Source organism: Mobula hypostoma, chromosome 5, assembly GCF_963921235.1.
Source record: "Mobula hypostoma chromosome 5, sMobHyp1.1, whole genome shotgun sequence".
Lineage (NCBI taxonomy): Eukaryota > Metazoa > Chordata > Chondrichthyes > Myliobatiformes > Myliobatidae > Mobula > Mobula hypostoma.
In genome coordinates, this window is record NC_086101.1 from 15,531,395 (window position 1) to 15,557,777 (window position 26,383).

Here is a 26,383-nt window from a genome sequence, read left to right on the forward strand (position 1 = left end):
GTGTGGAGAGCTATGGTCCTGGTTTGGGTTGACAGGAATAGGCAGTTTAAATTGTTCAGCATGGACTAGGTGGGCCAAAGGGCCTGTTTTTGTGCTGTAGCTCTCTATGACTGTAGTTGTGGGATGCTTCCTGACATCAAGGAACTCAACTTTGTTGGGGGAAATGAAATTAACTGAAATAAAACCCGGAATTACTCATGCAACACAGCATCTGTAGATTTTCTCTTGTCCGAAGATATTAGTGTTCAGTGCGCAGACAGTCTATGGAGATGACAGTTGATTTTTCAGGTCAGCAATTTTATTACAAAGAATGTAAGTCTTTGTTGATTCTGGGTGTTGAAAACTGATAGTATTAACATGGTAAATGATTTAAAATGCCTTGGGAAACAGTGATGCATATCAACTTACAGCATGATCATTATCTTTAGAACTTAAATAGAAAGCATTTGCAGGCAAAGTATTTGGAACAGGGAATTATTGTAAATGCAAACCTTTGCAGTTGTCAGGAAGGGAGAGCATGACCTGAAGCAGGCAGACTGTGTGGAAGTTTGCGTTCTAACTTGACCTTTGTTCTATTTCAGTCACCCATCCCCCACAGAGTACCTCGAGGTCCTGATGGAGCTGCAGCGGGTGGAGTCGAGGCTGCAACCCTTCGTGCAGAGGTACCAGGAGATTCTGAGCACGGCTACTACTGCGGACTACAACAACAATGTACGCCAAAAGATTGGTAACCCTCTTTCCCCCGCCTCTTCCCCCCCCCATCCTCACTGCAACTACTTCTGCAAATCTCAGTCATTCAGATTTTTCCTAACATAATTGGTAGAGGGACGTGGTATTAGTTGATCATTTGGAACTGACGTGACAAGTTTCAGTCATGGGAATTCTCCATCTAGGGTAGCTGTGGATGTCATCATCGTGTATAGATGGTCAGTAAGTTTCTGGACACAAAGGAGGTCAGCGTTGCGGGGAATCAGGACAAGCAGATTAGTAGCAGTGTTGTTGAGGAGCCCACCAGGTGCAAAGGGTAAAGCATTCAGGAGGCTGAAGCAAGACAAGGCAAGGTACCGTTAAAGGGAGGATACTGAGCCGTGTTGTGAAACAAGGTCATCTTATTACATACACCCACAGATCCGTAAAGGTAACAGGTAGATTAAAATGGCATACTGAATGCTTTCTGTTGTTATATGTGGCATAAACATAAAAGCAGGACGGTTATACAAGAACAGTAAACAGGATTAGTTAGACCAACGCCTGAGTACTGGGTACAGTTCCATTCAATTTATTAGAAGAAATATGTGGAAAGACTGATGTCCATTACTGATCACCTGTCAGCTGCAGCAGGCTCGTCCCTTTGAGGTGAAAGAAGGGACAGAGATTTATGTTACCTGTACTGGAAAATTATAGCTATGAGATATGGTAAGATTGTTCTCTTTAGGGAAAGTAAGGAGGCTTAATAAGTACTGTAAAAATCTTATGGATCTATAGAAGAGTTAAAGAGGAGTGAATGAGTAGCTTTTGATGGCTCTGGGCCTTTACTCACTGGAGTTTAGAAGGATCATTAAAGCTATTGAATTTTGAAAGGTCTAAATAGAGTTGACATTGAAAGGATGTTTCCAGTGTGGGGTGAGTCTAGTTCTTGAGGTTGTTGCCTTAGAATACAGAGGTGTCCCTTTAGAACAGAGATGAGGAATTTCTTTAGCCAGAGGGTGGTGAATCAGGAATTCATTGCCACCAGGGGGTGTGGAGGCCAAGTCATTGGGTATATTTAAGATTGATAGGTTCTTGGTTAGTAAGGGCATCAGTAATATGTTACTGGAAATAGGCAAGAGAATGGGGTTGAGAGGGATACTAAATCAGCCATGATGGAATGGCGGAGCAGACTCGATGGGTTGAATGGCCTAATTCTGCTCCTATGTCTTATGGTCGTAGACCAGGAAGCATGGATCTTCGAGGAGTGATGTGGAAAATCTTTTGACTGAGGGGTGTGAAGCAAATTGTGTGAAAGGGTGGTGAAGGCGGGAGCTCCCGTCATATTTTAGATTAATTTGCGTATAGTTGGAGAGCTGTGACCTGCTGGGTTATGAACCTTGTGCTGGAAGATGAGAACAGGCTGAGTACCTTTGTTTTGACCAGCACGGATAAGTGAGCTGAAGGGCCTATGATTCTCTGAGCTGAGCTGCTCATTGATGAGGCTGTGTAACTTGCTGCAGCTCTAGCTTGTTTCATTCCTTGTCTGTTCCCCATTTTAAGACCTATTCAGCCAGGCAGAGAATGTTCCAGAACATGGGAAGATCTTGATCCTCGTTCCAGTTTACAGAAGAGATCATATCTAATCTTTGTTCCCCCACTTTGGCACCTGCAGGCTCTAACTCTCTTCAGTAACAGAAAGCTTCAGGTGGAAAACTGGTAACAGTCAGTGGAGTCAGAGCTTGCTTCCCTTGGAAGAGAGATAGGGTGTACTTCTGACACCCAAGCAGTGGTTTCCTAAATTCCCATCCGTGGCCCATTTGATTTTGAAGGTTATGAATCTTACTCCTCAGTTACTGCGTCTGTAGTTAGCTTCCTGCTGTATGAAAGGGGTTTTCACCAGAAAAAGGCAGCAATGTAGTTAGTGGAATTACAATGCCGATGACCCAGGTTCAATTCTGCGATTGTCTGTAAGGAGTTTGTACGCTGTCCCCGTAACTGTGGGTTTTCTCCAGGCGCTCGGGTTTCCTCCCATGTTCCAAAGACCTATGGGTTAGTAGATTAATTAGTTACAGTGGTGAAATTGGGCAGCATGGGCTCGTTGGAATGTATTGTTAAATATAAAAAGATCAGAAAGACTACTGGGTTCAGGAAGTCTGCTCATCACCAACATACCAAGATATCGGCTTTGATAGCAAAGTTCGGATCCTGAGAAATAAATATATCGAGAAAAAGAGTCCTGGACCCTTTGAGTGGAGAGTGTTTCTTTTACCTGTCAGACTCTTTGTCCCATCTGTCAAGTCTGAAGGATACTTGGAAGAGCAACACCCAGGTATAGAAACCGGGCAATAATCATTAGTACAAGTTATGTACTTATCAGTGGGCTTCCCCACGCCTTTCCTTCCAACAGACAGAGAGCAGGGAAGAAGACCAAAGGATCATCAATCTGGTGGGAGAAGCCCTTCGTTTCCTGGGCAACACCTTTGTGGCCCTGTCCGATCTCCGGTGCAACCTGGCGGCCAACACCCCTCGCCACCTGCACGTGGTGAGACCGATGTCCCACTACGCCTCACCCGTGGTGCTGCAGCAGGCCCTACCCATTCAGGTGAGTTACCACACTTGGGAGACCTGTCCATGGAGGGTGTGAGGGCATCAGGTGGTGTGGATCTTGCTATCTGTGTCTCACACCAGGATTGCACTGATGGGAGCAGACCAACAGAAATCCACAATTGATCTGTCAAGTACAATAGAGTCATGCAGTTAATTAGCATAGAAATAGATTCTTTGGCTGAACTCCAGAAATTTGTCCCTGTCCACCCCTACCAAATTTTTCTAATGCATCACGTTTTGGTACGACAAATGCTCTGCGTGTGGGAACAATAAACTGCAGATGTGGATACACCCAGCACATTACGGATACCAGCCTCTCCTCTATGGACTCAGTAAAGCAGTGTGCATAATCAAAAGCCTGGTAGCACATACCACCAGGCTCAAGGACAGTTTATTATCAGACTAATAAATAGTTCCCTAGTGCAATGAATTGGACTCTTCACCTCACAAGGTCCCCTGTTGTGATCTTGCACCTTATTGTTTATCTGCACTGCACTTCCTCTGTAGCTATAAGACATAGAAGCAGAATTTGGCCATTCAGCATTGAATCTGCTCCACCATTCCATTTTGACTGATTTATTATCTCTCTTAACCCCATTCTCCTGCCTCCTCCCTGTAACCTGTGACACCCTGACTAATCAAGATCCTATCAACCTCTGTTTTAAATATACCCAATGACTTGGCCTTCGCAGCCATCTATGGCACGGATTCACTACCTCCTGGCTAAAGAAATTCCTCCTCACCTCTGTTGTAAATGGACGCCCCTCCATTTTGAAGCTGTGCTCTCTGATCCTAGACTCTCCCACTATAGAAAAAATCCTCTCCACATCCACTCTATCTAGGCCTTTCAATAACCGATAGGTTTCAATAAGACCCCCCCCCCCCCATTCTTCTAAACTCCAGTGAGTACAGGCTTAGACCACCAAATGCTTCTCATACTCCTCATAACCTTTCATTCCCGGAATCATTTTTGTGAACCTCCTGTGAATCCTCTCCAACACTAGCCCATCTTTTCTTTAATTAGTGGCCCAAAACTGCTCAGAATACTCCAAAGTGCAGTCTGACCAATGCTTTTTGAAGCCTCAACATTACATCCTTGCTTTTATATTCTTGTCCTCTTGAAATGAATGCTAATATTGCATGGCCTGCAAGTTAACTTTTAAGGAATTGTGGACAAGAACTCCCAATTTCTTTTGCTCTTCTGAATTTAGATTTTTCTTTCCATTTAGAAAATAGTCTACATCTTTATTCCTTCTCCCAAATTGCATGCCTGTACATTTCTCTTTATTCTATTCCATCTACCCATTCTCCCAATGTGTCTTAAGTCTTTCTGCAGACCCCCTTCTTCCTCAACACTACCTGCCCCTCCACCTATCTTCATATCATCCACAAACTCGGCCTCAAAGCCATTAATTCCATCATCCAACACCGACCCCTGTGGAACACCTCCAGTCACTGGCAGCCAAGCAGAGAAGACCCCTTTATTCCTACTCTTTGCCTCCTGCCACTCAGCCAATGCTCTACCCTGTTACACCTAATTCTGCATTCTGTTATTGCTTTACTTTGTTAAGCCTCAGTGCACTGTGCAATGATCTGATTGTTATGAGCAGTATGCAGGACAAACTTTTCACTGTATCCCAGTACCTATGACTCTAATATTCCTATTCCGATTCATCCATGCCTACCTGAATTAGCCCCATTTGCCTGTGTTTCACTCATCTCTCCAAACCTTCCTTATCTATGTACTTGTCGAAATGCCTTTTTTAAAGGATGCCTAAGACTTTTGTACTTTACTGTAGTGTTATCTATTGCACTGTACTGCAGCCGCAAAAGAAACAAATTTCATGACGTGAGTGATGATAGACCTGATTCAGATACATGACTCCATTGTGGACTGAGAGTGGGAAAGGGTCAGGAAGAGGGAAAAGAGGAAGGGAGTGGGAAGCACCAGAAAGACATTCTGTCATGATCACTAAACCAATTGTTTGGACTCAAATGACCTTGCCTGGTGTCTCAGGGCTGAGTGTGTCTGCACCCATGCCACCACCCCACGCCTGGCACTCTTCTTCTGCCACCTGTCCTACATCCCTCTTGCAGTGTTCCACCCTCGCCATTCCCAATATACTTTGCTCCCGCCAAATTTATGAACTTGCTCTCAGCTCCAAGTTGACAAATACAATACTGTGCAAATATCTTAGGCACCCAGCTACATATATGTGCCTAAGACATTTGCATAGTACTGTACCTGCATCTACCACCTCTTTGGGTAGCTCATTCCACATACCCACTACCCTCTACGTGAAGAAGTTGCCCCTCAGGTCTTTTTTTTACATTTTTCCCCTTTTACATTAGGCCTTTCCGATACCCTGTGGAAAAAACCTCAGCTGTTCACTCTATAAATGATTTTATAAATCTCTCATGTCGCCCTCAGCTTCCTACGTTCCAGCCTGTCAAGTCTCCACTTCTAACCAAAGCCCTCCAGTCTCGGTAGCATCCTCGTAAATCCTTTCTGTGCCTTCCCCAGTTTGACAACATCTTCCCTATAGTAGGGACACAGGAACTGCATGCAGTACTCCAATGCACCTTTGTCAGTGTCTTGTACATCATGATGCGCAAACTCCTGTGCTCACTATTCTGACCGATCACAGCCAGTATGTCAAGTGCTACCTTCGCAACCCTGTCTACTTGGGTCGTCACTTTCAAGGAACTCGGTAACTGCACCCCTAGGGGTCCCTGTGCTACGATACTCCCCAGGGCCCTAACATTTATTGCGCAAGTTCTGCCCTGGTTCGTCTTGCAAGATCGAAGACAAAAACTCTTACTTATCTGTTTTAAATGTTGTCCGCCATTCCTCAGCCCCACAGGATAAGTTGATCTGTTGTAATCTTGGATAACCTTCACTATCCAAAAATCCCACCAGTGTCATCTGCAAACTTACTTACTATTCTCAGTCAAGTGGAGTGGTTAATGATCCCTTTGAGTAAAGAAGTCTCTGTTCACTTTGTGGTCCAAGGTGGCCAACCTCTATCTGTGGGTGTCCTTGCCAGTGTAAAGAATACAGTAGCATGCCTCCATAGTTGGGGTCAGTAGTACACATGCAGCCTGTTCTGCACCCCCCCCCCCCACCCCTCTTCATCTCCTCTGGTACTAAAATTTCAGCTCTTCCTCCTTCCAGCAGATCAATGTCGGAACGACAGTCACCATGACGACAAACGGCAACCGGGCGCAGCACAGTGCCGAGGGGCAGTCACCAGCTACAGCGGCCACTGGCACTGCTCCCCCCACGCAGTCACCAGGTGCTGAGACACAGGAGGCCCCAGAGAACCAGGGGCAGCAGAGCCAGAGCCAGGGCTCCCACCCCCGTGTCATTCGCATCACTCACCAAACCATGGAGCCCGTTGTCATGATGCAGATGAACCTACAAGGAGGTGCGTCAGGGGAACTTTCCAGTTGTGTTGAATCCCTGTCCTGGGGAGGGGTGGGAGTGCAGGTGGTCTGCCATCTGATGGGTGGATATCCAATGATGATGAAATGACCACCACCTAAGATATGACATGGTTCATCATGGCAGTTCAAACCTGACTGCTCTTGGAAAGCCACTGTCTTGGCACAGAAAATCTCCAGCACTCTGCTTTCCAATTGTTTGAAAATTCTGACAGTTTGACTCCCTTCTGACTCACGGGGGTCCAGTTTATGTTCCCTTGTACCAAACAGGGTGCTGGTTCCAGCACTCCTTTCTGAATCAATGAAGCCCAGTTCTTAATCAGTGTGGCCCTGGTTCTCCCACTCCCTTTTAACTGCTGTTTTGCCTTTCTTCTGTCCTGCCTTGCCATACTTTTGAACCAATAGGGCCCCATTCCCGTGCTTGCTCCTAAGCCAATGGGGTGCCATTCTTGCACTTACTTCTGAGCCAATGGGATGCAGTCCTTGCACTTCTGAGCCAATGGGATGCCACTCGCCAGCTTGCTTCTGAGCCAGTGGGGCACTGTTTCCATGCTTGCCCCTGGTTCGCATGAGGCCTCAGTTACTATGATCCCTATTTTCGCTAAACATTGTTTTTACCGTGTAGCATCTCAAAAATTGACTCAAAATTATGTTGAAGAATTAATTTTAATAATTTCCAATAGTGCAGAAGATCTGCTTGTCTGGCACCCCCAAGTCCTGAGTGTGTTGGATTAACAGGGTTCTTTTGGACATGTGTGCATGTATTCTTAATGTATGTAATAATACCTGCCCTTCTCATTGAATCTGATCTATTGTCAAACTTGTCAATATCAGCCATGTGTAGCAGTTTGTGACTACAACCTTCTTATTCATCTTATTCATTCTCTGACAGATTCCACCACACAGGGTAATTCTTCTACAACAGCTTCTTCTGCCACAGGAACCTCTGGGCCAGGTAATGCCACTTAGCTGATCATAATGTTACCCCTGCAGGATGTGTCAGGTCCTTTACACTCACTCCCGGAATGGCTTCTTCCCCACCGTTCTCAGTCAGAATCAGAATGAGGTTCACTGGGACATGTCGTGAAATTTGCTGTTTTGAAGCAGTAGTACAGTGCAATACCTAAAAAAAAACTATTAATTTACAGTAAGAAATTATATAAAAAATAGTAGTACAAAAATAAGGGAAAATTAATGAGGTACTGTTCATGGGTTGGTTCATTGTCCATTCAGAAATCGGATGCCAGAGGGGAAGAAGCTGTTCCTAAAACTCAAGCTCCTATACCTCCTCCCTGATGGTAGCAATGAGAAGAGATTATGTCCTGGGTGATTGGGTCCTTAATGATGGATAGCATTGTCTTTTGTCACCCTTTCACATCCCCTTCCTAGTGGTGTTCCCGTGTTCTTGGGCTCCTCATTCTACCTGTTCTGTGATTATCACCTCAGCGTTACTTTTCTACCGATCTTTGCATCATTTTACTATTTTGTGCTTATCTCTGTATTGTAACTGTGATTTGCCAGCAAGCACATAGTGATCTCTTAAACCCCCTGTGTCCTCCGTTTTGCTGTCAGGTGGGATGCCACATATTCAGATTCCAGGGATGTCAACCGAATTCATGCAGACCATCATGCACCAAATCACCCAGCAAGCCATGGCGGCAGCTGGAGCGAGCTCAGGTATGGTTGAACGTCCCCGTGCCTCCGTAAATGATAGAAACCAAGCAGTCCTTTTGTCAATTTCAGTCCAGTGCTAGGGACCTAGGGTCTTTTGGGCTACCATAAGACATTGGAGCAGAATTAGGCCATTCAGCCTATTGAGTCTGCTCCGTCATTCTGTTATGGCTGATTTATTATCCCTTAACCCCATTCTCCTGCCGTCTCCCTGAAACCTTTGACGCCCTTACTAATCAAGAAACTATCAACCTCTGTTTTAAGTAGATCCAATGACTTGGCCTCAACAGCCAGTTGTGGCAATGAATTCTATAGATTCACCATTCTCTGTTAAAGAGATTCCTCCTTATCTCTCTTCTAAAAATATCCTAGTATTCTGAGGCTGTGCCCTCTGGTCCTAGATTATCCCACTAATGGAAACATCCTCTCCATGTCCACCCCTTCAGGTCTTTCAATATATGATAGATTTCAGTGAGATCCCCCTGCCACCCATTATTTTAAACTCCAGTGTCTAGAGGCCCAGAGCCATCAAATGCTTCTCATACCTTAACCCTCCCTTTCCCAGGATTATTCTTGTAACCCTCCTCTGGACCCACCAATGCTAGAATATGGGGCACATAACTGCTCACAATACTCCAAATCAAGCAGCTGTACTAGGAGGGAGGTGCATGCAGTGACTGGTAAAGTCAACAAACTGGAAGTTTTTGAAGTGAATGAGGGGATTTGTTGGAGCATGGTTGGAGAAATGTTATAACTCTGACAGGGTGATACAGCAGTACTGTATACAAGCGGTCTTTTGGCCAACAGGCAACAAGCTTTTAAAGGTTGCATGGATGAACTACAACAATTGTTCATGCCAGTTTGGCAAAAGAATAAATCAAGGAAGGTAGTGCACCCGTGGCTGACAAGAGAAATTAGGGATAGTATCAATTCCAAAGAAGAAGCTTACAAATTAGCCAGAGAAAGTGGCTCACCTGAGGACTGGGAGAAATTCAGAGTTCAGCAGAGGAGGACAAAGGGCTTAATTAGGAAGGGGAAAAAAGATTATGAGAGAAAACTGGCAGGGAACATAAAAACGGACTGTAAAAGCTTTTATAGATATGTAAAAAGGAAAAGACTGGTAAAGACAAATGTAGGTCCCTTGCAGACAGAAACAGGTGAATTGATTATGGGGAGCAAGGACATGGCAGACCAATTGAATAATTACTTTGGTTCTGTCTTCACGAAGGAGGACATAAATAATCTTCCAGAAATAGTAGGGGACAGAGGGTCCAGTGAGATGGAGGAACTGAGCGAAATACATGTTAGTAGGGAAGTGGTGTTAGGTAAATTGAAGGGATTGAAGGCAGATAAATCCCCAGGGCCAGATGGTCTGCATCCTAGAGTGCTTAAGGAAGTAGCCCAAGAAATAGTGGATGCATTAGTGATAATTTTTCAAAATTCGTTAGATTCTGGACTAGTTCCTGAGGATTGGAGGGTGGCTAATGTAACTCCACTTTTTAAAAAAGGAAGGAGAGAGAAACCGGGGAATTATAGACCGGTTAGCCTAACGTCGGTGGTGGGGAAACTGCTGGAATCAGTTATCAAGGATGTGATAACAGCACATTTGGAAAGCGGTGAAATGATCGGACAAAGTCAGCATGGATTTGTGAAAGGAAAATCATGTCTGACGAATCTCAAAATTTTTTGAGGATGTAACTAGTAGAGTGGATAGGGGAGAACCAGTGGATGTGGTATATTTGGATTTTCAAAAGGCTTTTGACAAGGTCCCACACAGGAGATTAGTGTGCAAACTTAAAGCACACGGTATTGGGGGTAAGGTATTGGTGTGGGTGGAGAATTGGTTAGCAGACAGGAAGCAAAGAGTGGGAATAAACGGGACCTTTTCAGAATGGCAGGCGGTGACTAGTGGGGTACCGCAAGGCTCAGTGCTGGGACCCCAGTTGTTTACAATATATATTAATGACTTGGGTGAGGGAATTAAATGCAGCATCTCCAAGTTTGCAGATGACACGAAGCTGGGTGGCAGTGTTAGCAGTGAGGAGGATGCTAAGAGGATGCAGGGTGACTTGGATAGGTTGGGTGAGTGGGCAAATTCATGGCAGATGCAATTTAATGTGGATAAATGTGAAGTTATCCACTTTGGTGGCAAAAATAGGAAAACAGATTATTATCTGAATGGTGGCGATTAGGAAAAGGGAGGTGCAACGAGACCTGGGTGTCATTATACACCAGTCATTGAAAGTGGGCATGCAGGTACAGCAGACGGTGAAAAAGGCGAATGGTATGCTGGCATTTATAGCGAGAGGATTCGAGTACAGGAGCAGGGAGGTACTACTGCAGTTGTACAAGGCCTTGGTGAGACCACACCTGGAGTATTGTGTGCAGTTTTGGTCCCCTAATCTGAGGAAAGACATCTTTGCCATAGAGGGAGTACAAAGAAGGTTCACCAGATTGATTCCTGGGATGGCCGGACTTTCATATGAAGAAAGACTGGATGAACTGGGCTTGTACTCGTTGGAATTTAGAAGATTGAGGGGGGATCTGATTGAAACGTATAAGATCCTAAAGGGATTGGACAGGCTGATGCAAGAAGATTGTTCCTGATGTTGGGGAAGTCCAGAACGAGGGGCCACAGTTTGAGGATAGAGGGGAAGCCTTTTAGGACCGAGATTAGGAAAAACTTCTTCACATAGAGAGTGGTGAATCTGTGGAATTCTCTGCCACAGGAAACAGTTGAGGCCAGTTCATTGGCTATATTTAAGAGGGAGTTAGATATGGCCCTTGTGGCTACGGGGGTCAGGGGGTATGGAGGGAAGGCTGGGGTGGGGTTCTGAGTTGGATGATCAGCCATGATCATAATAAATGGCGGTGCAGGCTCGAAGGGCTGAAGGGCCAAATGGCCTACTCCTGCACCTATTTTCTATGTTTCTATGTTTCTAAGCTGTGTGCTGGGGCAAGTTTAGTAGATCATGTGGCATTTGTGGAGAAAATAAATTGCCAGTGTTTTGGGTTGAAACTTGTGTCTCCTTGGGCCCATGATACCAAAATTAGACTCAAATCTTTTCTGTCTACACATGATCAAAATTCCTCTGTTCCCTGAGCATTCACACCTCTAACAGCATTATCATATCTGCTACTGCTACACATGGCAGTGCATTGGAAGTGCCTCACACTTCTTTAAATTTCCCCGCTCTCAATTTAAATGTGTATCCTGTAGTATTTAACATTTTACCCTGAGACAAAGGTTCTAACGGGGAAAGGGAGGCATTTATATCAAATACAAAAGAGTATTGCAGTTACTAGGGTAGGTAATGGAAACAGAAGAGAGGAAATTGTGTGGACTAGGTTAAGGCTGGGGCACTGTGCATTAAACAAAACATTGAAAATGATAGGGAAACACCAGACAGGATTGTGTGAGGAATGTCAGGAAGAGGAGTCAGTAGAACATGTAGTTCTGAGTTGCAGGAAGTATGGGATACAGAGAGAGATGATGAGAAATAAATTAAGGTAGTTGGGGATGCAGGAATTCACATTAAAAGGGTTGCTGGGCATGGGTGAGAGAGCACAAGTCTGGGTATTTTTAGCGTTTTTAAGGAGTACAGGGGTTTTTTATAGACTATGATGAATAAACAGGAATAGGATACTAGGATGGTCAAAGATGGGAGGGTGAGGTGTAGGGGTGTGTGTGTGTGAGAAGGGATTTAGAATGTATGTCTAGTGCACATTCTGGAGCAGAGGGTGGCGGTAATGCACCATTAAGCTGGATGCCAACCGCCGTAAAACAAGATACAGACAGACAGACGGACAAAGGTTCTAACTGTCTCCCAACTGTGTAATAGGGTCCAATTAATTGATAGAGGAATTTGAGAAAAGTGGTTTCACATTGTCAGGTTGGGATTCCCCCAGCACGTTGGGAATCGAATTTTGCAGTAACTTTCAAAGTAACAGGGAAAACAGTTCTGGGTAACAGGGAAGGAAACTGGGAACTGGGCTACGACTGGGGAGAGAGAGAGAGGGGGCCAATGGGCTGAATGGCCTTTTCTTGCATTGACACATTATGTAACTTGCACAGCATTGGCAATAAAATTGCACTGTGAAATATTAATGTAAATAGCTCCAGGGCTCGTGGAGAGGGCTGTGGGAGCGTAATCTATGAATTTGCTTTGCATAATGGATCAGGAAGTAATTGTGGAGCATGTCATGATTCTTGTGAAAGAGTAATTGTTTTTTTGTCTAAGGGCAATTTTGAAGGTTAGGGCAAGGAGATTTAGCATGCATAAGTGTCAAAACAAGTTTCCCCGTTGATGGCATTACGTGTCCCAGCCAGGGAGAGATGTTGGGAATACCATAATTAAATACTTTGCACTTTACTTTGTGCCCCAGTATACACACAGAACATAGAACAGAACAGCATAGCGCAGTCCCTTCAGATCACGTTGTTGCACCGACCTTTTAACCTACTCTGAGATGAATCCAGTACTTTCCTCCTATCTAGCCCTCCATTTTTCTTTTAGCCATGTGCCTGTTTAAGCGTCTCTTAAATGTCCCCAATGTATCTGCCTCTAACACCACCTCCAGCAATACATTCCACGCACCTACCACACTCGGTGCTTTTAAAAAAAAACACTACCTCTGATATTCATCCCCTCCCCATACTTTCCGTCTGATACCTTAAAATGACGCCTTCCTTTATTAGCCATTTCTGCTGTGGGAGAAAGGCACTGGCTGTCCACTTTGTCTGTCTCCCTCCGCAAATTCTGTCTCCAAAGAGATCCTACCACTAAACATATCTCCTCCCCCTCCCCTCCGCACCTCCGCTTTCCACAGGGATTGCTCCCTCTGGGATTCCCTTGTTCATTCGTCCCTCCCCACTAATCTCTCCCCCCACCCCACAGGCTAGAAAGCCTGGAGCTGGAAATTTGTGAACCCTGCAGAATTTTCTCTATTTCTTCATAAATATGACCTGAAATGTGATCAGATCTTCACACAAGTTCTAAATTAGATAAAGAGAACCCAATTAAATAAGTAACACAAAAAATTATACTTGTTCATTCATTTATTGAGAAAAATGATCCAATAATGTTTTTTTTTTGGAAAAAGTATGTGAAACTCTGGGGTAATGCCTTCTACAAGAGCTATTTGGAGTTGGGTGTTCCAATCAATGAGATGAGATTGGAGGTGTGGGTTGCAGAGGTGCCCTGACCTATCAAAAAGACACACAGACTGTGCCTGCTCTTCTCAAGAAAGATCTGTTTATGTGCACCATGCCTCGATCAAAACAATTTTCAGAGGACCTTAGAAGGATTGTAGAGATGCGTGAAGCTGGAAAAGGCTACAAAAGCTTTGCTAAAGAGCTGCGTGTTCATCAGTCCACAGTAAGAGAAATTGTCTGCAAATGGAGCAAACTAAATACTGTTGCTGCTCTCCCTAGGAGTGGGCATCCTGCAAAGATCATACCAAGGGCACAATGTGCAGTGCTGAACCAGGTGAAAAAGAACCCAAGGGTAACAGCAAAATACCTTCAGAAATCTCCAGAACTTGTTAAAGTCTCTGTTCATGTGTTCACTATAAGAAAAACAGTGAATAAGAATGATGTTCATGGAAGGACACCACGAAGGAAACCACTGCTCTCCAAAAAGAAAAAAAAATTTGCTGCACGTGTCAAGTTTGCAAAAGGCCACCTGGATGTTCTACAACACTTCTGGGACAGTGTTCTGTGGACAGATGAGACAAAAGTTGAACGTTTTGGCGGAAGTGCACATTGCTATGTTTGGAGGAAAAAGGGGCACTGCACACCAACACCAAAACCTCAACCCAATTGTGAAGCAAGTGGAAGAAGCATCATGGTTTGGGGCTGCTTTGTTGCCTCGGGGCCTGGATAGCTTGCAATCGTTGAGGGAGCAATGAATTCAAAATTGTATCAAGACATTTTACAGGAGAATATCGGGGCAGCAGTCGGTAACCTGAAGCTTAATAGAAGTTGTATAATACAACAAGACAATGATCTGAATGAAAGTCCTGACAATCCTGTAGAAATGTTGTTGAAGGAAGCAGTTCATGCAAGGAATGCCACCAACATCCAAGAGTTGAAGCAGTTTTGTAAGGAGGAATGGCCTAAAATTCTTCCAAGCCAATGTGCAGGACTGATCAACAATTACCGGAAACAGTTAGTTGAAGTTATTGCTGATGAAAGGGGGTCACACCAGTTATGTACTTTTTCCAACAAATACAAGTAATAAGGGATCATTTTTCTTAATAAATAAATAAATAAACAAGTATAATGTTTTTTGTGTTATTTAATTGAGTTTTCCTTATCTAGTTTTAGGGTTGACAAACTTCTTAGCACCACTGTATCCCTACAAGCGGCCTAAGTGCTACACTTACCCCATTTTCCTTCTCCCTCGCCTCCGTTCAGTGCCCAAAACAGTCGTTAAGGTGAGGCAACACTTTACCTGCATATAGGGGTTGTCTGTTGTGTCTGGTTCTCCAGATGCAGGCTCCTCTATATTGTTAAGACCCGTCGTAAATTAGGGGACCACTTCGTTGAGCACCTCTGCTCCATCTGCCACAAGCAGAGCTTCCTGATGGTTGAACATTTCAATTCTGATTCCCATTCTGATTTGTCGATCCATGGTTCCCTCTTGTGCCAGGATGAGTCTACCCTCAGGGTGGAGGACCAAGACCTTATATTCCGTCTGGGTAGCCGCCAACCTGATGGCAAGAATTTTGATTTCTCTTCCGATACATTTTTTTTTCTCCTCCCCCTCCCCTCCCCTCTTCCATTCCCCACTCTTGCCTCTTACCTCTTCTCACCTGCCTAACATCTCTCACTGAGATTCCCCTTTCTTTCCTTTCTCCTATGAACCACTCTCCTTTCCCATCAGGCTCCTCCTTCTCTAGCCCTATGTCTTTCTCACCCACATGCTTTACTTATCTTCTAGCTATCCTCCTTCCCCCTCCCCAGCCTTTTTATTTTGGAGTCTTCCCCCTTTTCTGTCCTGAAGTAGGGTATCGTCCTGAAACGTCGACTGTTTATTCATTTCCATAGATGCTGCCTGTCCTGTTGAGTTCCTCCAGTGTTTTGTGTGTGTTGCTCTGGATTTCCAGCATCTGCAGACTTTCTCATGTTCATGATTTGCCACTCCTATCTATACCTCTTATCAACTTATCCACCTCTATCATGTCACCTCTCATTCTCCTTTGCTGCTGAGGGAAAACCCTAGCTCACTCAGTCTATCCTCATAAGACACGCACTTTAAAACAGGCTGCATCTTGGTAAGTCTCCTCTGCACCCTCTCTAAAGCTTCTGCAACCAACCTGGGGCTTAATTGGTGAGGATCTGGGAGGCTAAAAATATAGGATTAACATGCAAGGTTTCATCCCAAACCATGAACCGTTGCTGCTCAACCTCAGTTCCTACAGATTTTCTTGCTTAGGATTAGTTTAAATACATGCTTGATGTGTCTGTTTTTGTGTTGAACGTCTATGTCCTTAAAGTAGTTTATACTCTGTATTGCCAGGAAAGACAGGTTTGTTATTACCTCGCTGTTGTGCCGCGAGATCTGGGTTTCTTGTTGGTTCAGGTATGGTAGATACTTGCTTTAGATCAGCATGTCTGTCAGGAAGGTTATTGCGGGCTGTTGGTAGGGAGGTATTACTGCGTGGAGTGAGGTGACTTGGTCAAAAGTTTCTTACACCCAAGTGCCTGCACTTCATTTCTCATTTATTGTTTGTCCCCTCCCAACAGGGCAGCAGGTGACGGGCTTTCAACCTTCTCCGGCCCGTGTGGTAATAACCAGACCTCCACCTCCTCCCCCACGGCAGACTCAGCCAGCAGCTGGGCCACAAGCAGGAACACAGGTAACGGGCAGGGCAAGTGTGCAAGGTGACAGATGCTGCAGTGTTAACTTCTTTCCAGGGTAGGTATCTTCTTTGTCAGAGGTGTACACAAATACAAGGTATGATTACTATGAATAACACTGCAGGATGAACACAACTCAACATAAACTTAAATTAACATTAGTGCAAAATAAACAAAAGAACATTACCGCAAAATTGAGAAGGTTTAAAAAAAAATAGTGCTAGGATTTTTGAGGTTAGTTGAAGAACCTGACAGCAGTGGAGAAGAACTATTAATCTGTCTAGTCCCATCGAACTGCATCTGGACTGTAGCCCTCCATACCCCTCCCATCCACGTACCTATCCGAATTTCTCTTAAATGTTGAAATCAAACCCGAATCCACCACCTGCGTCTGGAGCTCATTTCACACTCTCACCACTCTTTGAAGAACTTCCCCCTCATGTTCCCCAAAAGCCATGACCTCTAGTTGTAGTCTCAGTGCATTTAACTCTATCTGTACCCTTCATAATTTTGTATACTTCTAACAAATCTCCCCTCATTCTCCTATGTTCTAGGCAATAAAGTCCTAAACTATTCAGCCTTTGCCTATAACTCAGGTCTTCAAGTACTGGCAAAAAATGTGTAAATTTTCTCCACGCTCTTACAATCTTATTGATATCTTTTTTTGTAGGTCGGCAGCAGAACGTCACACAATACTGTAAATTAGATTTTGCCAATATCTTAAATAATTTCAACTTAACATCCCAACTCCTATACTCAATACATTGATTTATGAAGGCCAATGTGCCAAGAGCTAATTTACAATCCTGTCTACTTGTGACGCCACTTCCAAAGAATTATGGATCTGCATTTCCTGATCCCTTGGTTCTACCACATTCTTCAGTGCCCTATCACTCATCGTGCAAGTCCTTTCCTGGTTTGTCTTCCCAAAAGTTCAAAGTAAATTTATTATCGAACTGCATATATGTCATAATATACTGCCCTGAAATTCATTTTCTTATGGGCATTCACAGTAAATACAAAGAAACACAAAATTGATGAAAAACAGCACACAAGACAGACAAACAACCAATGTGCAAAAGGCAACTAATAATGCAAATGCAAAAAGAAGAAAACAAACAAAATAATAAGTAAATGAGCAATAAATATTGAGAACCTAAGATGAGTCCTTGAAAGTGAGTCCATAGATTGTCGGAAGAGTTCAGTATTGGGGTGAATGAAGTTAACCCCTCTGGTTCAAGAGCTTGATAGTTGAGTAATAAAGCTTCTTGAACCTGGTAGTGTGGGTCCTAAGGCTACTGTACCTCTTCCTAATGGCAGAACGAAAAGAGAGCATGACCTGGTTGGTTGTTGTCCTTGATGCTGGATGCTGATTAGCTGCAACAGCGCTCTTATAGATGTGCTCATTGCTGGGGAGGATTTTACCCATGATGGACTGGGCTGTACTCACTACTTGTTGTCGGCTTTTATGTTAAAAGTATAACATATCATACTTGTCTTTGGCATCATACTTGCCGAATTTTGCATCTGGTCCAGATCCTGTTGCAGGCTTTGATAGCCTTCCTCGCTGTCCAAATCCCCACCCAGCCTTGGTGTCGTCTGCAAATTTGCTGATCCAAATTACTACATTATCTTCCAGATTGTTGATTTAGATGACAAACAACAGCGGACCCAGCACGAATCCCTGCGGCACAATGTTTGTCATAGGCCTCTAGTCACAGAGGCAGCCATCTGCTACTGCTCTAGCTTCTCCCACAAAGCTACTGTCTAATCCAGTTTATTACCTCATCCTGAATTTAAGTGACTGCACTTTGACCAACCTCCCATGCGGGCTTTGTCGAAGGTCTTGCTAAGGTCCATGTAGACAATATCTATTGCCTTTCCTCCTTCAACTTTCCTTGTAACTCCTTCATAAAAACACTATAAAGTTGGTTAGACACAACCTACCATACATAAAGTCATGTTGACTTCCCCTATCAGTCCCTATCTATCCAAAAACTTGTATATATGGTTCCATACAATTCCTTCCAATAACTTACAGACTACTCACGTCAAGCTTACTGGCCTATAATATCCCAGCTTATTTTTAGAGTCCTTCTTGAACAACGGAACAACAGTAGCTGTCCTCCAATCCTCTGGCATTTTACCCAATGCTGAGGTCGCTTTAAACATTTCTATTAGGGCCTCTGCAAGTTTTGCACTAGCCTCACAGGGTTTGAGGGAACAACTTGTTAGGCCTTGAGGGATTTACCTGTTCTAATTTGCTTCAAGACAGCAAACGCCTCATCCTCTCATCTGTGTACGGCCCATGACATCACTGCTATTTTGTCTCACTTCTACAGAGTCTGTGACCATCTCTTGAGTAAATACAGATGCAAAAATCCTTTTAAGATCTCCTCCATTTCTTTCGGCTTCAGGCATAGATTACCACTCTGCTCCTTGAGAGGACCACTTTTGTCCCTTGCTATCTTTTTCTTTTTATTACGTGCAATCGTGAACAATAGCCAGATCAGAAATGCTGATCAAGTCAACTAGTTCCCAAAGAGAACTCTGACAGGCCAATCAGATGGTTCACTGCTGCTCAGCGATAGAACACAAAAAAATCATATTTCAAGGACATAGAACAGGCACAAGGGTCGCTAGCCCCTGTACCCCAGAAATACACCTGAGCAGTGCGGCAGAGGTATGTGCTATGCTTGACCTGATCTGAAAGCATCATGTTGACTCATAACAGATCGTGTTCACGGTGGAACAGCGTAGTCAAGGATGGAGTGATCAGCACTGATGGACAAATTATACCTCCACTGCCCCAACGCTGCAACGTATCCATTGCTCTTAATATATCTGTAGAAGCCCTCCTGATTTCCTCCTCCTGTGTTTTTTTGTATTTCTTATACTCAAGTACCTCATTTGTTCCTTCTTGCCTATACCTACAATGTACCTCCTCCTCCTCCTTAGCCAGGACCTCAATATCTCAAAAACCAAGGTCCCCTGCACCTGTTATCCTTGCCTTTTATTCTGAGAGGAACATGCAAATTCTGTACTCTGAGAATTTAACCTGTCCCAATCCACACTTGCCAAATCCTTTCTGATACCATCAAAATTGGCCTTTCTCCAATTGAGAATCTCAGCCCGAGGACCGGACCTATCCTTTTCCATAGTTACTTGAAACTAATGGCACTAGATGCAAAGTGTTACCCTATACAACCTTCTGTCACCTGCCCTGTCTCATTCCCTAGTAATGCTCTCCCTCTAGTTGGGTCCTCTATGTACTGATTAAGGAAGTTGTCCTGAACACATTTGACAATCTCTATTCCGTCCAGCCGTCTCACAGTATGGAAGTCTCAGTCAATATGTGGAAAGTTAAAATCACCCACTATCATATGTTTCTTGCAACAGTTGGCATATTTGCTCCTCTAAATCCCGCTGACTGTTGGGTGGTTTGTAATATAATCCCATTAACGTGGTCATCCTTTTCTTATTCTTCAGTTCCACCCATACAGATGAGCTGTGCAGTCTGTCCTGTCCGTGATATTTTCCCTGATTAAAAATGCCACCCTTCCTCCTTCAATACTTCCTGCTGTATCGTGTCTGCAACAGCGGAGCCTGGGAGCGTTGAGCTTTCAGTCCTGTCCCTCCTGCAACCATGTCTCACTCATGGCTACAATGCAGTAATTCCATGTGGATCAGCCCTAAGCTCATCTGTCTTTCCTACTGTACTCCTTGCTTGAAATTTATACACCTCAGCACATTAGTCCCACCGCGCTCAACCATTCGAATCCTGGCTTTCTACATAGGCTTCACAATATCTTTCCCTACAATCACTCCTCTGTCTGCTCCGGCACTCTGATTTCCACTTCCCTCCTCCCCCCCGGTTCAGATGCAAACTGAAATGGAGGGGGACTTGACTTTTTTTGAGCATTTCCTGTTTCACTGTTTCCAAACCCTCCAAACAGTTGACAGGAGATGCTCAGGGATAGTCAAGGGGCCACAATCCCACAATGTGGAGCTCATCTTGCTACCTGGAGCCCCATGCAACTTGAGTTATTGGGTCAACGCTGCGATGTATCCGTTGTGTTACTTTGTGTTTTGATTTATTTCCAGACTGTTTCTATTTCTTTCTGCCGCAGGTTCCTCCTGGCTCCGCTCGTGCCCCTGCTCCTGCCCCACCTCCTGGCCCTGGCCCGGCCACCCTGGCGCAGATGATCACCGGGCTGGTTGGACAGCTTCTGATGCAGCCTGCTACTGTTGGTGAGTAGTTGCTCTTCGTGACATGGCTCTTGCATTGTCCTTGCTTGCTTCCTGTTGCTGTGTAGTCCAGCCTGGTTGAACTGCCACAGGCAATGGATTGCATATCTGAACATACCCTTTCTCCCTTACCCAACCCCTCCTGTCCCAGGATTTGAGTTCCCATTTCAGCTCGTGTGGTTGAAGTCAGAGAGGGACTGCAGTTGGAGGAACAGGATATGAGATAATGGAGGAACTTAGGTCAGATAGCATATGCAGGGGGAAATAGACAGTCCAACATTTCAGATTGAGACTCTTGTCTGGACTGAGAGGTAGCCAGTACAAAGAGGTGGAGGAGAGGGATGAGCAAGAGCTGTAAGTTGGTGGGGTGTTGGGATTGGAAGTAGTGACAGAGGTTGTAGTGGAGGCAACAGCACTGCGGATAACGGGATCTGATAAGAGAGCAAATTTCTGCATGCAGACGTGAGGGATGGGAAGGCAGATGGGAACAGAATGGAGAAGAGAACCAGTGGGAGGAGTAGGGTTGTAGAGTAGTGGAGGAAGGGAAAGAAGCAGAATGTTGCGGACTGACAAGTGTGTATGAGGAACTGGGTAGATCAGGAGGTGAAAGTCAGCTGCTAACGTGTGGTTAGAACCTGTCATTCACCTGCTGCTGAATGATGGTGCCAAAAGCGTTTGGGAAGTAACTTCGTGTTTTATAAGACTAACTTTATTTGGTGTGTGTTCGTCAAGATTGACGACACAGCGACAAAGTGTCGTTTGCAACAATGACCAACATGGCCTGAAGGTATGCTGGGGGCACCCGTGATGTAACGTGCTCACTCTAACCCCGTGACATAGCATGCTCACGCTTACTAACCCTAACCCAGTGACATAGCATGCACACGCTTACTAACCCTAACCCTAACCCTAATCCTAATCCTAATGACCAACATGGTCTGAAGGTATGCTGGGGGCACCCCGTGACGTAGCATGCTCACCCTAACCCCGTGACGTAGCATGCTCACTCTAACCCCGTGACATAGCGTGCTCACACTTACTAACCCTAACCCCGTGACATAGCGTGCTCACGCTTACTAACCCTAACCCCATGACATAGCGTGCTCACGCTTACCCTAACCCCGTGACATAGCGTGCTCACGCTTTCTAACCCTAACCCCGTGACATAGCGTGCTCACGCTTACTAACCCTAACCCCGTGACATAGCGTGCTCACGCTTACTAACCCTAACCCCATGACATAGCGTGCTCACGCTTACCCTAACCCCGTGACATAGCGTGCTCATGCTTACTAACCCTAACCCCGTGACATAGCGTGCTCACGCTTTCTAACCCTAACCCCGTGACATAGCGTGCTCACGCTTTCTAACCCTAACCCCGTGACATAGCGTGCTCACGCTTACTAACCCTAACCCCGTGACATAGCGTGCTCACGCTTACTAACCCTAACCCCATGACATAGCGTGCTCACGCTTTCTAACCCTAACCCCATGACATAGCATGCTCACGCTTTCTAACCCTAACCCCGTGACATAGCGTGCTCACGCTTACTAACCCCATGCATCTTTTGAATGTGGGAAGAAATCAGAAAACCACGCAGTCACGGGGAGGGTGTACAGACAGCAGCGGGAGTTGAACCCTGATCACTTTTGAAAGCGTTACACTATGAACCTGTAGTTCATTGTTACTTGGTGCCAGTCATGCGAGATCCCCTGGTGAGGGAGTACGGCACAACAAAAGGAGCAGTGGGAAAGGGGAATCAGTGAATGATGGACATCAGTGTGGCTGATGGACATGTGGATTGGTGGAGGAGGGGAAAGGATCTGGGTCATTGGGCTGGCATGTGTTGTAGGAGGGACTGAGTGGATCAGGAGAGGTGAGGATGGTCAGCTGGTAGACAATAATTATTGATATTTCCGGCATGATTAAAATCTAGAATTTCACCTCCTGGAAATGCGGCGGGGGCAATTTCCACTGTGACTTTCAAGGGGAAATTGGCAATGAAAAATATGCAAAGTTGAAAGGGGGCTGAACAGGGGTTCCCAAACTTTTTTTAATGCCATGGACCCCTACCATTAACCGAGGAGTCTGTAAACCCCTGGGCTAGAGGGAAGAAATAGGATGTTCCTTTGGGAGAACGCTGTCATGGACACAGTAGTTGCTGTATTCTTTTCAGTATCTGGTATGGAGTGATCTGCCTGGAGGCAAGCAAACAAAAGCTTTGCAGTGGCATTGATAAACCAAATCCAATTTCAGTCTAGCCTGTTCTTGTGAAAGTGCTGGCGCTGATCTTACATGTCTGTGTAGATATGGAGTGATGCCGATGTAGTAACACCCTTGTTAAACAGGGCACAGCACAGGCTGGTCTGAGTGTGGGACGAGCTGCTGTTGGAAGTGGTGGATATGGGCTCAATTGTAACATTTAATAGAAGTTTGGATAGGTACGTGGTGGGAGGGATTTGGAAAGATGTGTTCAGGGTGCAGGTAGATTGGACTAGGCAGAAGGTTAGGTCAGCCAGGATTGGCTGGGCCAAAGGGCTTGTTTCTGAGTCTCTGTTGCCTGGAATGGAGGGCTGTGGTAATAAGGAGGGGTGGGATCGGCTGCTTTATTCTCACCTCTCAGTGACACCTACCTCAGCAGCATGTCAGCCAAGTGTCAAAAGACAGGCACCTTCTCTGATCTTATCCATGATCTACTGGCCCCTTATTCCACTGTGGAGCTCATTGTTTCTTAGTGAATTTGGGAGGTGTTATGGGAGTTAGAGAAAGGGAAGGGGTTGAAGGAAGCTAAGAGTAAGGTTCAATAGGTTAGGACTTTATTCCCTGGAGTGCAGGAGAATGAGGGGAGATCTTACAGATGTACATAAAATTATGAGGGGTATGGATGGGAATACATGCAGGCTCCTTCCCCTCAGGTTCGGGTAAGATTAGAACTGGAGGTCATAGGTTTGGGGTGAAAGGCGAAATATTTAAGCACAATGTGAAGAGGAATTTCTTCACTCAGGAGGTGGTGTGAGAGTAGACCGAGCTGCTGTTGGAAGTGGTAGGTGCATGTTCAATTGTGACATTGAAGAAAAGGTTTGGATAAGTACATGAATGGAGGATTGTTGTCCAGGTATAGCCATATGGCTACATGGGTTTGGAGGGCTATGTTCAAGGAGGTGGAACTGGGTAGAAGATCAGGTTAGTAGGGGCAGGATGGGCCGAAGGAACTGTTTCTGTGCTGTGGTGCTCTGTGACTCTGTAACAGCAGGACACGCCAGTGAATTTAACTCTGTTCTGGGGAGTCTAAGCAATTTAGGTTGGTCCCACGATGCTTTGGTATGAAATACCAGGTGCCCTGCCTTCCAGTATCCGTCACTGTGAGAGCTTTGTCTCACAGCCGTCTCGTTGTCTCTCACTCCCTTTTCTCATTCTCTGCAGCCCAGCCCACAACAACAGGAAGCACTCCCTCAGACACCACCAACACCAGCTCTGCAACCACCTCCACCACGGCAAGCAGAACATCCACCACCACCACCACTACCAGCTCCACCGGGACCACCACCAGCAGTTCGGCTGCACCAGACTCTGGCGCCCAGCCCGATGTCCAGCTCTCGCAGCTCCTGGGCACCTTGCTGGGGTCAACTGGTACTGGCGTGACCAGTGTGGGCTCGCCCACCATCACTGTGACACTGCCGGGGATGCCAGCTTTTGTGCAGGGAATGACAGAGTTTCTGCAGGTGAGTGGATGGCTGTTTCCTGGAGTCGCAGGGGTGGTGGTCAGAGCAAGAACGGAGCTGTGCAATGAATTTGGATGGCCAGTTCGAAGGGTCAACATAGGCTTAATGGACCAAATGGCCTCTGGTATCTACACATGGGGAGTGGTAGGGCCCCATATCTGAGAAAGGATGTGCCAGCATTGCTCAGGGTCTAGGGGATGATCACAAGAATGATACTGGAATAAAGTGTTAACACGAGGATTATTTAATGGGTTTGGGCCTGTACTCACTGGATGAGGGGACTCCGAGGTGCTCTTTTCTCTCCCTTCCCATTGGGCTGAAGAAGCAGAAGTCTGACAGCACCTACCACCAGTCTCCAGGACAGCTTCAATCCAACTGCTCCAAGACCGTTCAACAGTCCCCTAGTACATTAAGTCGTTGATTCACAATAGTCAGTAATTTGGCATGGAAACAGGATCTTGAAAATGCTGGTAAACCTCTTCTCCACTACTTCCATATCCTTCCTCTAAAGGGGTGACCAGAACAGCATGCAATATTCTAAATGCACCCTAACCAAACTTTTGTGCAACTTTTGCTCTGCTGTTATAAGAATATTGAATATTCCCTAGTGTGACAAGCTGGACGCTTGACCTCATTATCTGCCTCAATTGTAACCTTGCACTTTCTTGTCTACCTGCACTGCACTTTCTTGGTATCTCTGACACTCTATTCTGCACAGAGTTTATCTTGGTAGGTTTAACTTTACACGGTAATTTTACCTCATAATACCTGAGTGCACTTTTGTAATGAATGGATCTGTATGCAAGACAAGCTTTTCAACTGTACCTCAGTACATACAGTACTGTGCGAAAGTCTTAGGCACATATATATAGCTAGGGTGGCTAAGACTTTTGGAGTGTACTGTGATGGAGGAATGCACTGTGCTGCTGCTGCTGCAAAAAAGTCAAATTTCATGACATATGTGAGTGATGATAAACCTAATGTTGATCTGGGATCTATTGTAACTGAGAGTGGGAATCGGGCAGAGAGAGGAGAATCAGAATCAGGTTTATTATCACCGGCATGTGATGTGAAATTTGTTAATCGTGGGGAAGGGGGAAGGGGGAGTGGAGGGAGCGAGAAACACCAGAGAGACGTTCTGTAATGATCAGTTAACCAAGTCAATGATCTTGCCTGGTGTCTCAGCACTGGATGTATCTGTACCCCTGCCACCGTTTCCCCCCCCCCCCAAATCCCTGGCACTCTTTCTCTGCCACCTGCCCCACACCCCTTCTGTGATGCTCCACCCTCGCCATTGCCAACATCCTTTGCTCCCACCAGGTTTACAAACTCGCTCTCTGCTCCACATTGACAAATAGAGTACTGTCCAAAAGTCATAGGCACCCTAGCTGAATATATGTGCCTAATACATTTGTACAATACTCTACGACAATAAATAACTTTAACTGTTTATTTGAATGGGTCAGTTGCCTGCTTTGACATTGGCAACTCACTTTTTCTCATCCTTTCTCCCCTAGGCAGCCCAGGGAGCAGCAACAGTTTCTCAGACTCCTGCCCAGGGAGCTCCCCCGCCGGCCCCTCAGACCCCAGCCCCAACTCAAGATCCACCTACGTCGCAGCCGGGTCAAGGCAGAGAGAGCCGGCAGCAGACAGGGGCAGATACACTGCCGCCAGAGTTCTTCACTAGTGTGGTGCAGGGTGTGCTCTCCTCCATGATGGGGTCACTCAATGCCCAGCAGGGCAGCACAGAGAGCATCGCCGATTTCATCCAGAGGCTCAGCGGCACCAGCAACATCTTCGAGCCAGGTGCTGATGGAGCAATAGGTAGGACTGCCACTAGCCAGGCTAATGAGCAGCTTCTGGATACGACGTTGGGGGTGCTCAGGGCAATTAACATTGTTGTTCTACCGTGCTCAGCTCTTTTAACCAAACTGTGTAGTAGAGACCTCTGTGTCAGACCTTCAGTGGGATGGGAGCCACTGTTAGAGAATGTGGTACCTCAAATCTTAGTGTAGAATGAAACCCTTACGTCTTTTGAGACTGGTGAAGCCCCACTTGGAGTACCATATACAGTTTTGGTTGCCCTGTATTAAGAAAGCAATCATTAAAGTGGGAAAGAGTGCAGAGAAGATTAATGA

The 26,383-nt window shown here is 45.4% G+C and overlaps 1 protein-coding gene across 5 annotated transcripts in view; it reads left to right on the forward strand.

The window, feature by feature from the left end:
- Window positions 1–26,383, forward strand: part of LOC134346636 (large proline-rich protein BAG6-like) — a 137,363-nt gene that overhangs the window by 90,421 nt on the left and 20,559 nt on the right. For 3 of the 5 annotated variants that reach the window (XM_063048098.1, XM_063048101.1, XM_063048100.1), the window contains 9 exons: window positions 582–711; window positions 3,098–3,292; window positions 6,473–6,725; window positions 7,634–7,696; window positions 8,314–8,418; window positions 16,163–16,275; window positions 20,407–20,527; window positions 23,947–24,245; window positions 25,763–26,069. In XM_063048098.1, the coding sequence (XP_062904168.1) occupies window positions 582–711; window positions 3,098–3,292; window positions 6,473–6,725; window positions 7,634–7,696; window positions 8,314–8,418; window positions 16,163–16,275; window positions 20,407–20,527; window positions 23,947–24,245; window positions 25,763–26,069 (1,586 nt within the window). The remainder of the gene's footprint in view (window positions 1–581; window positions 712–3,097; window positions 3,293–6,472; window positions 6,726–7,633; window positions 7,697–8,313; window positions 8,419–16,162; window positions 16,276–20,406; window positions 20,528–23,946; window positions 24,246–25,762; window positions 26,070–26,383) is intronic. The other 2 variants (XM_063048099.1, XM_063048102.1) reach the window with 1 other exon arrangement.